General features: G+C 35.6%; 1 protein-coding gene across 2 annotated transcripts in view; it reads right to left on the bottom strand.

The window, feature by feature from the left end:
- The window catches only part of Bmt2 (base methyltransferase of 25S rRNA 2 homolog), an 87,127-nt gene extending 73,529 nt beyond the window's left edge, over window positions 1-13,598 (bottom strand). Inside the window, exon 1 of one of the 2 annotated variants that reach the window (XM_047562350.1) lies at window positions 13,293-13,598. In XM_047562350.1, the coding sequence (XP_047418306.1) occupies window positions 13,293-13,452 (160 nt within the window). In that variant the 5' untranslated portion in view covers window positions 13,453-13,598. Of the gene's footprint in view, window positions 1-12,930; window positions 13,057-13,292 lie in introns of those variants that run through there. The other variant, XM_047562351.1, reaches the window with a different exon arrangement.
- Window positions 13,599-14,227: the final 629 nt, after the last annotated feature.

The following is a 14,227-nucleotide window of genomic DNA, read 5'->3' as shown; positions in this document are numbered from 1 at the left end:
ACCTTTAACCATAGTAATTTCAAAATATTCTATGATTTGGGTTCTAAACACCAAAAAAAGTTAATGGTTAAACAGAGCCCAATATATATATAGCAAATTTCCTCTGCTGACTTGGCCGAATATGTGTGTGTTTGCGTGTGTATGTGTAAAAGACTGTTTCACTTAGGAAAATACTTTTCATTACAAGAAAAATGAGGAACTAGAATTTCCTGAGGTCTGCTCAAAGGTCCAGTGAATATAGTACAAGTAATGTTTTAAGTATTCAAGTTCAATAACCCATGTTCTCAATAAATTAGTAATTAGTCATGCTTTATTTTAACATAATGACATTTGTGAATAACTCAAAATCACTGTGATTAATGACCCATTTTTTTAACTATTTTTTACAGGCATCATAAAAAAAAATGAATTTCAAAGAGAAAACAGCTGAGATCAGGCACCTTCAGGTTGCTGTTATTTCTTATTTTTGAAATGAAATGATTCATAGAAAAGTATTTATATATTCATACTACATTTTTCTATATTTTGCACATATAAAGACATGTATTCTCTCAATATATGGCTTCAATATTTTTAATATCAGGTTTTAATTAACAGAAGTACTTAATTTTAATAAATCCAATTTTGCAAGAGAATAAGAATTATTTTCAACAAGTATATGCATTTTACTTTGCCCAATTAGAGAATTCAAAAATTACTTTTAGAAAGCACAATTTAAAAAATATATTCTGCAGCCTAACTTAAAATGAAAAGTTAATAAACACTCTAGAACTAGAACATGAAACTAGAAGAATAAATTTAAAGAAGGAATCAGCAATCATTTGTTCAAATTCTTGAACAAAGACCACATTAACATAACTTCTATTTATTGTATTTTTCTATATTTACATTGTGAAACACTCATTTAAATTCATACTTTTAAAAAGGAGTGACCCCAATTTGCTAAATTAAGTTTAATCTGGAAGTTGATGAACAAAATTATTCTGAATCCTGGTCTTACATCAAGATAATACTGTAATTACCGACTAAACTCACTTTCACCACATTATATACCACAACTAAAGAATAAAGAACTACTGCCTATAAAAAGATAGTGACAACTCGGAAAGAAGAAATAGTATATTCATTAAATTGAAAAGTTAAAAGTTAAATTTTAATAATTTTGTGATTGCTATGACTTTGTAACTGTCTTTGTAAAAAATTCAAGTATAAAAAAACAAGAAGCAAATTTTGCCCAGTTCTAAAATCACATTATCCATAAGAACTCGTAGACTATCTCTTTAGAATTGATACTATCTACCCATTATGAATTAATCCCTCTACTGCCATCTGGTATAGCAAATTCTTTTTTTCCTTTGAAACATAATTGAATTTATTTATTTTTTGTTGAGAGGAATTATCTGCCACTTGATCATTTTATAACTCCCCCATATATACATCTATCATGAATACTTTCTTATTCATTATATATATTGTCTATTAAAATCAGGTGTGGTTTTTCCCATTAGAATATATAAATTTAAAAAGCAAAGACTACTTTTGATTTATATCTTTTATAAGTTAGAGGTTAATCATAGTACTGAGTTGATGGAGGAGAAAAATCTTTAAATTTTTACTAAATTCAAAATATATACTAAACACCAAAGTTATAGACAAGTCACATTTAGTTGCTAATTTAAAAGTCAGTACATAGTTGTCAAAAAAGAGTAGTAACTCCAAAGCAGTAATATTTGAATATTTCAAAATACTATTCTTAAAGTAAGTCTAGAAAGGTTTAGGAAAAAAACAACAACAACAAGCTAGAGGTAATTTTTCTGTAAATTCCACTGTTTAAAGTTGATCAAAACTTTTTATTTCACCTCCTCTCATTGTCAACAAAAACTTGGAGCCGGTAGTGCAGTCATATCTATTAAGTTTTTTGATAATAGTACATAGATCTTTTTGTAAAACCTATTACCCTAAGGAAAAATGATTAGTAATCACACACAACAGATAAGAAGTTACCTGTAAGTGGAGGAAAAAAAAAAAAAAAAAGGAATAGGTTGTACAAAGGTTCATGCATTTTTACACATCAGGATCATCTAGCATTTAGAAATATGATTTTTCTCAATATCTCTATCTTAATTCTCATTCTTAGATGATATACTATAACAAATACTGAAGCATAAATCGACAATGACCACTAGTCTTAAAAAGAGCAAAATCCTGCCATTCTAACAATGTAGGTGAACTTGGAGGTCATTATGCTAAATGAAATATACCACACAGAAAGAAACATGTTACATATCACTTATAAAACAGTAGAACTTGGAGAAATAGAGAGTAGGGTGGTAAATGTCAGGGATGGTGATTATCAAGAATACAAGCAACAATAGGCGTTGGAGAGGATGTGGGGAAAAAGGTACACTCATACATTGCTGGTGGGGCTACAAATTAGTGCAGCCACTCTGGAAAGCAGTGCAGAGATTCCTTAGAAAACTTGGAATGTAACCACCATTTGACCCAGCTATCCCACTCCTTGGTCTATACCCAAAGGACTTAAAATCAGCATTCTACAGAGATGCAGCCACATCAATGTTCATAGCTGCTCAATTCACAATATCCAGACTATGGAACCAACGTAGATGCCCTTCAATTGATGAATGGATAAAGAAACTGTGGTATATTTATACAATGGAATATTACTCAGCCATAAAGAATAATAAAATTATGGCATTTGCAGGCAAATGGATGAAATTGGAGAATATCATGCTAAATGAAATAAGCCAATCTCAAAAAACCAAAGGAAGAATGATCTTGCTGATCAGCAGATGATGACACATAATAGGGGGGAGGGGGCAAGAATGGAGGAAGGACGGACTCTATAGAGGGAAAAGAGGGGTGGAGGGAAGGGAAAAAATAACAGAATGAATCAAACAACATTACCCTATGTAAATGTATGATTACACAAATGGTATGCCTTTACTCCATGTACAAACAGAGAAACAACATATATCCCATGTATCCCATTTGTTTACAATAAAAATAAATTTTAAAAAGATTAAAAAAATAAAATAAAAAAAAATGAGGGGACAGATGTTTATCAAAGGGTACAAACTTTACAAAATGAATAAGCTCTAGAGATCTAATTACAGCATGGTAACTATTGTTATAACATATATGCTTGAAATGTGCTAAGGGAGCAGATCTTAAGTGTTTTCACACATACATAAAAAAGGGTAACTTTGTCAGATGATGGATATTAATCAGCTTGACAGTGGGAATCATTACACAAGGTGTACTTCAATAGGTATACTCCTGTCAAAATAGCAGGTTATATAACTTAAATATATACAATTTTTTATTTGCAAATCATGCCTCAAAAAAAAAAAGCAGGTAATAATTCTTCGCAGTTTAGCATCAACCACAAAGATTACCAATGCACTATTGGGTTTTTAAATGGTGCAATGCAAAAGAAAATGTTCTACAACTTTATGTATATAAAACTCTAAAGGTGGCGATGAATCTATAGTAACAAGAGACAGGTAGGACAGGGAAAACAGAGAAACAGACTGCAAAGGAACATGAGAGAATATTGGGGGTGATAGAACTGTTCTGTATCTTTGATGGTGACAATGATTTCATAGATGTACCATAAAACTCATGGAATTATTTACTTTAAATGGATGCAATCTTAAGTATATGAAATATAATGGTAAATTTAGGTTTTAAAAATGATGTTCAATGAGCACATTAAATTTGAGATTCATCGAGTTCTCTAAACAAGCAACCATCAAAAACAACAAAACCCCCAAAGATGAGTATCACAAACAAGTCTTGAACTTTTGGAAATTCAAAACAATTTATTTAATTTTGACTTAAGCATATCACCAAATATAGGTCTTGAGATGCTGTATCTGTAGATAATCGGATTACCAAAGTCAAGCTTAAAGGACCTTTAAGGGTCATTTTCTCTAATATGAGGTAAGCAGAGAAACTCATGACTGAGTGGGAACAAGTTCAGCTGCCATTCCAAGACATTAAAACATGGTTTTCAAAGTTATGCTCCTGAACACTAGAGCACCTTGCCTTTCTTCCTGAGTTTTGAATTTATGAACTTTCACAGCTATGAATAAAGGCCTGCATTAGAGCAAAGTACAATGATTCTACTAACCACAAACAAATGGACATTTGTCAGTCAAATTCAGTTCTTTAATCTCTGTAACTGCATTATTTGTTAGATTTCTGGCAGTGGTTCTCAAGCCTGGCTGCCAACTCTGGATGAACACTGGAATCACCCAGAAATTTCATGGAGGGATCTGGAGAGGGAACTGGTGATTTATTCTAGTGTTCCGCAGATGAACCCACTGTATATTATGGCTCAAAACAAACTGTCTATGGCAAGGTTGTAAATTCAAATGCCTGGTGAAATAATACAAAGAGTCATGAGGATTGGAGCAAACTAGAGTCAACTTTAATTAAAAACAAAATAATTCAGGGATTAAACTTAATGTATAGAAAAGAATTTAGCTCACAGTATATCTTTTGTGTTTGGATTAGCCTTTTATTATAAACATTTATGATAAAATACCTAATTCAAAATGCAAAAGTCTTTGAAGACATTCTGTAAGAAAAATGGAGACAATCAAGAAATATCAGGACTGATGTCATCAACATCTGTTATTCCCTTGTGAAGATTAACTATATAGATGTTGTATGACTAAACAGATCAGTTATTAGTGTAACACTGAAGTTTCAAGCAAAAGGACATGTGGACAGCCCTCTGAAACTTAACTTTTGTGAGCAAAATATCTATATAAATGGAAACTAGGGATAATCAGATGCCTCTTTAAAGGCATGGAGATTAGCAAATTATTCTAAACAATGCCTACAATGGGCATCAGTGTAGCTACACTTAAAGGACCTTACACCAGTACACTCAGTGGATTTCTTTTTTCGGTATTGGGGATTGAACTCAGGGGCACTTGACCACTGAGTCACATCCTCAGCCCTATTTTGTATTTTATTTAGAGACAGGGTCTCACTGAGTTGCTTAGCACCTTGCTTTTGCTGAGGCTGGCTTTGAACTCAAGATTCTCCTGCCTCAGCCTCTCGAGCAACTGGGATTACATAGGCATGCGCCACTGCACCCAGCTAGATCAGTGGTTTTCAACTATTAAATTTTGCAAGTAGCATAAATTAATCTTAAAAACTTAGAAGACTAATACTAGAGTTGCAAAAATATAAATATAAATAAATATATGCAAATACACAAATTATTACAATTTACCATCAACACACACAGAGACATACATTAAATCCACTACAATGTCCTTATCAGTTTTCATTTTTCTATGGACTTACAAAACCTTTTTTTTTTTTAAATCTTGGGCTGATACTAGTATACAGGAACCAGGAATAAGGCAAGGAAAGTAGATAAGTGAAATAGAACTCACTGCATACAGTAAATAAGACAAGTTATTTAAGCTCTACAAATCTAATGTATAGTCTGGTAATTAATAATACTTAGATAAAACTCAACTATCTGGAAATATATTAGTTTCTTCAGTATGTGTATCTTATGTGAGGAATGATACTAGGTATTAGGGATATAAAAGTAAAGGCAGAGCTTTAGTCAAGGAATTAAGTGCAGTGGGAAAGACAGACAAGCAAATTAGTGAGTGATAAACACTATAAAGATACGTACAACTGTGCTACAGAAGCATAAGGAAAGAGGAGCACTTACTTATAGAAGGGCACTTATGTGGCATTCTGTGCTAGTATTCTATGTATCTGTGGGGAAGGAGTTGTAAAGATTAATAAAACTCAGATTCCCACCCCAACCAGGGGATTACACTTTAAGAAAATGGCTCAAATGGCCATCCATGAGATTATTTTATAAGAAGTCCAAAGACTTCTGATTTTAAAACATACTACTTAATACAAATTTTAAATTGTTAAAAATATTATGCTGTTAAGCTTCTGGAATATAATTATTTCTGACTTAAAGATGAAGGTTTTAGAAAGTGTTACTAGGGTACTTGTAAGGTGGGTTAAGGGGATGGTATGCAGGAGCCATTCACTCCTTAATGCTACCTTTAAGACACCAAGACAGGATAACTATAAGTAACACCACTATTGTTACATTACTTGAAGAAGGTTCAGATTCTGCTGCTTTTGGTTAACTTCAAAAGAATTATTCAATAATAAAACAGGAAAGTCAACCCAATTGTCAATTACTAAAATTGGAACAATGTATGAGATTGTACTCACAAATGCTATGTACATAGAGATTTATAATCCTGGGTTAATTTTTTTAAATTTTGGTTATATATGATAAACAATTTTTAGATTTAAGAGAGAAAAGGTGACTGGATTCCATCCTTCCTTCTTTGTCTTGAGGACTGAACCCAGGGTCTCATGCATGCTAGGTAAGTATGAGTTACAACCCCAGTCCTTTTGATTTTTTTTTTTTTTTTAATTTTGAGAAAGGGTCTTGGGAAGATGCCCAGGGTGGGTTCTAACTTGTGATCCTCCTGCCTCAATCTTCCCAAGTAGCTGGGGATTACAGGCATGTATCACTACTCCCAGCTGAATTTTTCTGAGTTAGCAAAATATTGCAAAGACAGGTGGTTTTAACAGACTATGTGATAAATTTGCCTGAATTATTTAAATAACAATGTAGGTATACTATTTCCACTATTGAAATAACAACAAAATAGAAAATTAATATAAGAAATTAATAAATTTATAAAAAGTGTCAATAGAGAAATTTAAAGAAAACTATTTATATGGATATTGTGCCTTAAAAACAAGTAAGCCCATTACGGTGATGCATGCCTATAATCCCAGCTATTTTGAGTCTGATGCAAGAGAATCTCAAGTTCAAGGCCATCTTGGTCAATTTAGTGAAATCTTATTTCAAGATAAAAAATAAAGAGAGTTGGGGAGGTAACTCAGTGGTAAAGTACTCCTGGGATCTAGATACATGAGAAAGGACTGAATATAAAATTCAATTAGAGCTTCCAGAATAAGCTTCCAGAATAAGCATATTTTCTTGCATCAAAGTGCCTTGTGTTTTTCTAAGAAAAATATTGGGTTCAGCGTTTTTTCAAAAAGTGGTTTAATCATTACGTTACCTTCATTAGAATCATGCAAGAGATGATTAAATACACAGATTCCTAGGCACCAAGCTCAAATCCACAAAATAGCTTTTTGAGGACCTGAAAATAAGCATTTAAATTTTCACCAGAGGATTCCGGAGCTCACTAAAGCCAAAGAACCACTATCTTAGATACTTAAAGCTGCAAACATGATACAAACAGCATATGCAAAATCACTGCCCTTAAGTCAACAATGACAGACTCTTTCAAAATCAAAGTAAATCTCTATTTTCTTAAACAATGTTATATTTCACTGATTTTTGAGAACTACTGGTTGTCACTTATAACACCTTTGCCATAAAGAATGAATAAATAGCAAAGGGTATATAGTTCTATTACTGTATTAGCACTCAGTATCATAGAAACTAAATCTTTAGGGGTAATCTTGTTCTGCAAAGTTTCTGCTTTCTTCTTTCAAATCTTAACTACTGGTATCTTCCAAGGATCTGTCCTCAGTTACATATTATCATCATGGTACTGGGCAGTTCATCTGCCCTCAAAGCTTAACCCCTAAATTGAGGGCTTCCAAACCTAAATTTCCAAAGGATCTATTCCAAACTAAATCATTGTCTCCTCCCTACAGTAAGCCAAACTGCCTGTCCACCCTGTTCTCTTTATCCCCACCCCTATTCAAACATATATATTTCCAACCTGGATGTTGGCTACTATTTACATTTTTCCAGTCAAAAAATCTTGGCATCTTAGTCTCTTTCCCTTTGCTCTCACTAAATCTCCTTGCTGACCTTAAAAATATTTGTGTATTTTCACAATCACTATTACTATTCAGGTTGTTATCAGTTCTAAATCAGGTAAGTATAAAAGCCTCTTAATCAGTCTTCTTTCTTCTACAGTCCTTCCTACTGCAATCTACAGTACTTTAATTCATGTTCACAACCTCTTTGTCCACTGTATACTCTAAAGAGCTTTTAAAGAATACAGATGCCTGTGTTCTACGAAGTTCCAAAAATGATATTTATATGGAACAAAGACTAAGAAGCACATTTATTTTTTCCATAAAGCAATAATAATTCTATGTATCTTTCTAAATATAAAAGTCCCTAAAAAGATACCATAGAGATGCCTAATGATAACAAAGTCAAACAGCTAACATACAGTGCCCACTGAAAAATCCCTTTCACTAAAATGACTGCATCACTGTTCTTTATCTTTTAGTGTTACTGATTATTGAAGTTCTTTTCCCCACCTCTCCACACTGCTAGAATGGCAGTTCAAATTTCCTAGGGCGAAGTTAACTAGACTTTCTGTAGAGTTTTTACCTTACTTATTTGCTGATCAAGCAAAGATTTTATCACACACAAAAAAACTTTCTGATTCTATAATCTGAGGTGTTTTATGTTATAGGAAAAGCATAAAATAGAAACATCAAAATCTCACTTGAAAAAACAGTAAAATGAAAGAGAATGTAGTAAAAGCTTCTCTGAGCCACAGAGTTGTCAATATATCAAGCAGTTATGGTGAAGGGCCACTGAAGGGGGAAAAAAAAAGTCAAAAACAGTCTATAATCCTAATTTTTAAAACAATTTCAAAACTCTTTTTCAGCAAGAACACCAACCTTACATTCATTCTATCATTTTTAGACCTTTTGGCTTTTGTTCAAAATTATTTCTAATTCAAAGATTTCCCCTCTCCCTTGTTTTACATGTTTGTTAGCGAATAAACAATCACAAATGTATTTTTCAGCTTAAGTTGCTGATCTAGCTCACCTTTTGTTTCAAACTATGAAGAATTTAAATAATAAGTATTAATAATCTAAATAAGGTTATTTAGTCCTTGACACCAAGATTCTTGTCACAACTGTTAACCTTTGTAACATTATTTTTTTTTCTGGACTTAGTCCACAGAACCAAACTATCCTGTGTTCTCTTTTCCTGCTTCTGTATCAGTAACCTGTTTTATTTAATTATAGTATCATCAATGTGTCTAATAACATTGATTTTTTTAATGTAGAAAGGTACAATTAAGATTTTGCATTACTCCACGACTTTTAAAATACTGTTAACAGATATATAAAACACATGCACAAATACACACACACACACAAAATATTTTAGTGTATATTTTTTCTTTGACTTATTTGTAAACTGCATGGGTTCATGTGATAAACTGTTTTAATCATTTTAGATATGTAGAATAATTCAGAGACTGAATAAATTGAAAAAATTTCCTAAAGAGAGACACAAGATAGCTTTAAAAATTTAAATGGGATGGAAATGGTACTTTCATTTCTGAAGGCTTCAGCCTTTTACATTTTCTTCATTTTCTTGGGATTTTTACAAGAAGACTTTAAGTTTGGGGGAAAAAAAAATGCCAGGCATAACAATCATTGCAGGAATGGGTTCATATGAATAGGATTATGTGCGGGGGAATTCACATAAAGACAATTGAAAATACATGTTTCTAGTTCAGTTCTCAATTTGAGATATATTCATCAGGCACATTTGATTAACAATGACGTCCTTGTTTGGAAAGTAAAACTAGGTGTCTCTTACTAAAAAGCTATATGGTTCTTATGATATATTTAACATTTTTGTGGCTTGTGTGGAGGTCAAATTTTAAAATTCTGCACAGCGTGGAGGGAAAGAAAAATACTAGGGAATGATATTGATCAAACTATATTGTTAAATCACGTGCATGTACAAATGTGTAACAATGAATCCCACTATTATGTATAATTACAATGCACCGAACAAAATACGAAAAATAATAAAGACAATGTTTCTAAGTTTAAAAAAAAAAGTTAAGACATAAAACGCCTACATGTGAAAAATATTTCCATTTATATAAACTCAATCTTAACTAATGTGTCTTATCTACCAATGGTTGACAAGAAGCATCCCTTCTCATCACCACTGCTAGGCATTTCCCTAACATTTTCTTTTAGTAACCACTTCAAAACACAGTACTATCTCAAACACTGACCTACCTTTAACTCCAATTTCTACTTTACTCTTATACAAATTGGCACTGAATCTCTAACTGGTAACAAAGGACAGGCAGTAAAATGGAGTAAAGAGAGAAAAAGTGGTGAAAGAGTTCATTAAACTTCCTTTCACTATTCTTCATAAGATTAATCACTGATCCCTACCCAAAGCCTATACACCACTATCAACACAGATCATTAGGACAGATTGGGGTAAGAGAGAGAAATATTTTCCTATCACAGTAGAACAATCTCACTTTCATCCTTCTTTCTGCTTCATTTTCATTTCCACTTCCAGAAACAAAGAAAGAGAAAATTCTTTTTTCTCCAACCCCACACTCATTATCCAGCCTTCACTGATATCCTTACTATTCAAAGACTGCTTTGCTTCCTTTTCCATTCCACCCCAAATTCTTTCTTCTCCTACCATATCTCCTCGAAAAACCCATCCATGCTTTACATAGCCAAAACTCAGTTAATTATACCTATCCAATGGATCACCCATTCCCATCAATTTATGCTCTTTTCCCTAACCTGAGTGCTACTTTCTGCTTTCCATTTATAGTCAACAATATAAGGTTTGGAAATGGGAGGAAAACCCTATTATTCCCATAAAATCTGAATAGTATTAATGATGAGCTATCCAAATTTCAAGCAAGTTATTTTAACCATTTGGGGACTTGATTACGTTCATTTGTAAAATGAAGAAGTTAGTTTAGATCAGCACTCCAAAAGGTAGCTAACGAATTTCTAGGCCCTGCTATAAGGATTCCAAAACTATAGATCTCAGGTAGAATGGAGGAATTTTCATAAAGGCACCCAGATAAGTCTTCTGATCAGACATATATAGGAATCATTAATAAATGCTAAGGATCCTTCTAGTCCTACATTCCAAGATTCTATGCTGCAATTTTCACTTTTCATAAAAGTTGTCAAAAAATGAGCATAATTTGATTAAATACGCTTTTGTAGGTTGACTTACCACTTAAAGCTCCATTTATATTTTCTTATGATAACAGCTGACTTGCAACTTGTAAAATATGTTTACCAACTGGGGACCATCAATATTACAATACTAAGTTCCTGAAGTAAAACACTAAAATTTACTTCTTTAGAATTATGTGCCTAATCAGACTTTTTCACAGGATTTTTTTTACAACTAAGATTTGGCCCATGTTAAAAATAAAGGTAGAAAGGGCATGCTCATTAGGATCATTTGTTTTGCTAGTTCACTGGTAGGGCTTTGTATATCACTGGAGCAAAGCCTAGAGAAGTCTAGATCATTGAAAAAATTCAGGCCATTAAAATGCCTGAAGAACAGTCTCATTCAAATGTTTAAATTGCTGGGATTTTACCTGCTCAGAAGCACACTAGATCATTCACTTTTGAACTATGCATATCTATTCTAGTTCTGGTAACTTTCAACTACTAATTCTCATTATAAACAAGTGTTCCTGTGGTTAATATTCTGGATTAAAGACATGTTTCAACATGTGGGGGCTAAGCAAGTATAAACAGCACTTAAAGAGATGATGACACATTGGCACTGTGTTAAGTGGAACCTATTCATTTATGAGTAAATGAATAATGAATAACAATGAAATTATTATAAAAAGGTAAAAATGGTACCTGGATTATATTTAAGTCATTTTTCTCTTTAAAAAGATGCACTTAATTAAATTTGTACAAAATAGCACTATAAATTGCAAGAAAGTGTGTCCATTTATTTTCTCTGTTCTTCAACATAAAAATCTACAGTGAATGCTATTATGTAAGTGAATTCTTTGAATATCAAGAATGATGCAATTGTTGCTATGGTGACTACTCATTTTATTGAATAAATTGTGGATGGGGTTTAAAGCATTATTTTAAAAAACAAATTTCAGTATATTAACTATGCTTGATAAATCTCTTTCTTTTGGTACCTATTAAATAATACTATAACCATCTTTGGGGATGACTAATTAAGTAGCCTCTATCAAAAGCCAGGCTTGAGTTGCCAAGGAAAGAAAACTTTCAATAGTTTAAATGAAACAAACACTCAAGTACATTCAAAGAAACAAAGACACTTAGTTTTAACTTTCTAGAGTAATTGAAATGTATTATTGAAAAGTAACATGATCTCACATGTCTTTGTTCCTTCACTGTCATAATTTTGCTTCTAACCTAAATTATTAACTAAGTATAAGACTAGAAGGCTGCTGACTTTTCAGTTTCCAATTAAAGTGAGAGCTAGTTCAAAGTTATGCCATTTGTCAGAGAGAAATTTCTCCTGAGCATGTGAAAATACTGATAATTTTCACATTCAAAATCTTACAAAAGAGTTATGTACAAAAGCCTATATTTAAAAAAACACTAAGGATAACTGAGGATTCCAACTACATGTACTCCTCAGGAATAAGGAAAACTACTAAGTCTTCTCCTCTTGCTTATGTTCTTCCATGAAGGTAGGGGTGGGGGGATCCCAGTCATGGCAGGCTTCATGGACATCTGTTTTTAGGTGGCTTGCTAGTTTTGAGATTACTCAAAACTAAACAGTATTTTGAGGACCTGACCCAGATCTCTTCCTCACCTAACTACGTAAACACTAATATCAAGTATTTGAAAAATGGGGTGGGGGCATGGCTATGGCCTGCTCCCCTTTCAACAAGGTGAAGTGCAGTCAGCTAAAAGGCCTGCTGACTTCGCAGCCCTGGAAGCCGAGGAGAGGAAGCTTGGGCATGGCAAAAGGAAAGAGGTACCAGCAAGCGGGTCGGACCGAGAGCGAAAGAACAACAGGCCGGTCAAGCGCAAGGGAGTGAGCAGCAATTCAGCTTCTCTCCATCTGTCTTTCACAAACGGACTTACCTGTCTTCGTATTTCACCTTCTCCTCTCTCGTAACCAGCGACCCCTACCTCTCGGAGAGCGTGTGTGTGATGACAACAATCTCAGCACCCGGCCTGGGGACAGGGGCTTGGAGGGGGGTGGGGACGCAGTTCCTCCACAGGCCCGGAACTCCCCTGAACCGCCCTCGAAGAAAAGGGGGCGGGAGGAGCGCGCCTGACGCCGACCAAGGACTCAAACCCGGCCTGGGAGAGCAGCACTAGCAGGGGCTGACGTGCAGCTCCTTTAGGTTTCAATGGTGGCCTTTCGGGGGGAGGGGAGAGGTGACAAGGGGCTGGGGGTGATGAGGCCTCCCCTCCCCCCTCTCCCTCGGCTGGCTGTTTACCTTCTCGGTACTTCTTGCGGAGCCGACGGTGGACGCTCTTCACTACCCCGGAGAGCTTCTCCTGCTCCAGCTTCCGCTCCTGCTCCCGGGGCTGCGGAGTGCTCGGGGGCCCGGCCCCCTGCCCGCGAGCAGAGCGTCGGCCGTCGGCTCCCGGCTCCATATCGCAGCCGCCGCCGCCGCCGCCGCCCCTCAGGCCCCCGCAGACGCTCCCCTGACGGAGGAGGTAGGGAAGGAGGAGGCAGCAGCGGAGGCAGCAGCCGGAGGAGGCAGAGGAGCCGGAGCGACAGCTTCAGAGGTGGCCCCTTACCCAAACGCCCAAACCGATTGGTGGACTGTGGAGGGCTGGGCGGAAACGGAATAGTCCTGGAACCAATGGACAGAGAGCGGCGGCGGCGGCGACGCACCCGGTTGTTTGGAAAGGCCAGCAGCTGGAGGAGGCGGGGCTCGCAGGCGAAGGGGAGCAGAGGCGGTGGGAGAGCTGGGCCCAGGGCGCCTCTCCACCCCCCCCCGCTCGATTCTGTGCGCAGGCGCAGTGTTGTGGCCTGGGTATTCGCGCAGTGAGCAACGCGCTTGCGCATCCGAGTTTGCTTAGTTTGGGCTTCATTCTACCATCCAGGTTTCGCACGTCTTGTAGCTTTTCCACCCGCTGTGTTTTATAATTTAGTGTCATGCGGTCAGGGTCTTGTACCTGAGCCCTTCTGCACCTTGTCACACCTATGCAGATTTCCTTTAGCTTGATAGATACCCTTTACAATGACTTGACATCCCAGGAATTTTACACTTCAGGGGACACAGGCTTACATGCTTTCTTTGGCACAGGGAGAGGCCAGGCTACCAAAAGCTGCCTCAGTCGGTGGTTTAACTCACCCACCGAAAGTGATTAATGTGCATAATATTATTCTTGATGGTTAAAGGACCCAGAAAATGGGGAAAGG

This window comes from Sciurus carolinensis, chromosome 8 (genome assembly GCF_902686445.1).
Source record: "Sciurus carolinensis chromosome 8, mSciCar1.2, whole genome shotgun sequence".
In the NCBI taxonomy this organism is placed as follows: Eukaryota; Metazoa; Chordata; class Mammalia; order Rodentia; family Sciuridae; genus Sciurus; species Sciurus carolinensis.
Note: the sequence above shows the minus strand (reverse complement) of the source record. Positions and strands in the feature narration are given on the sequence as shown.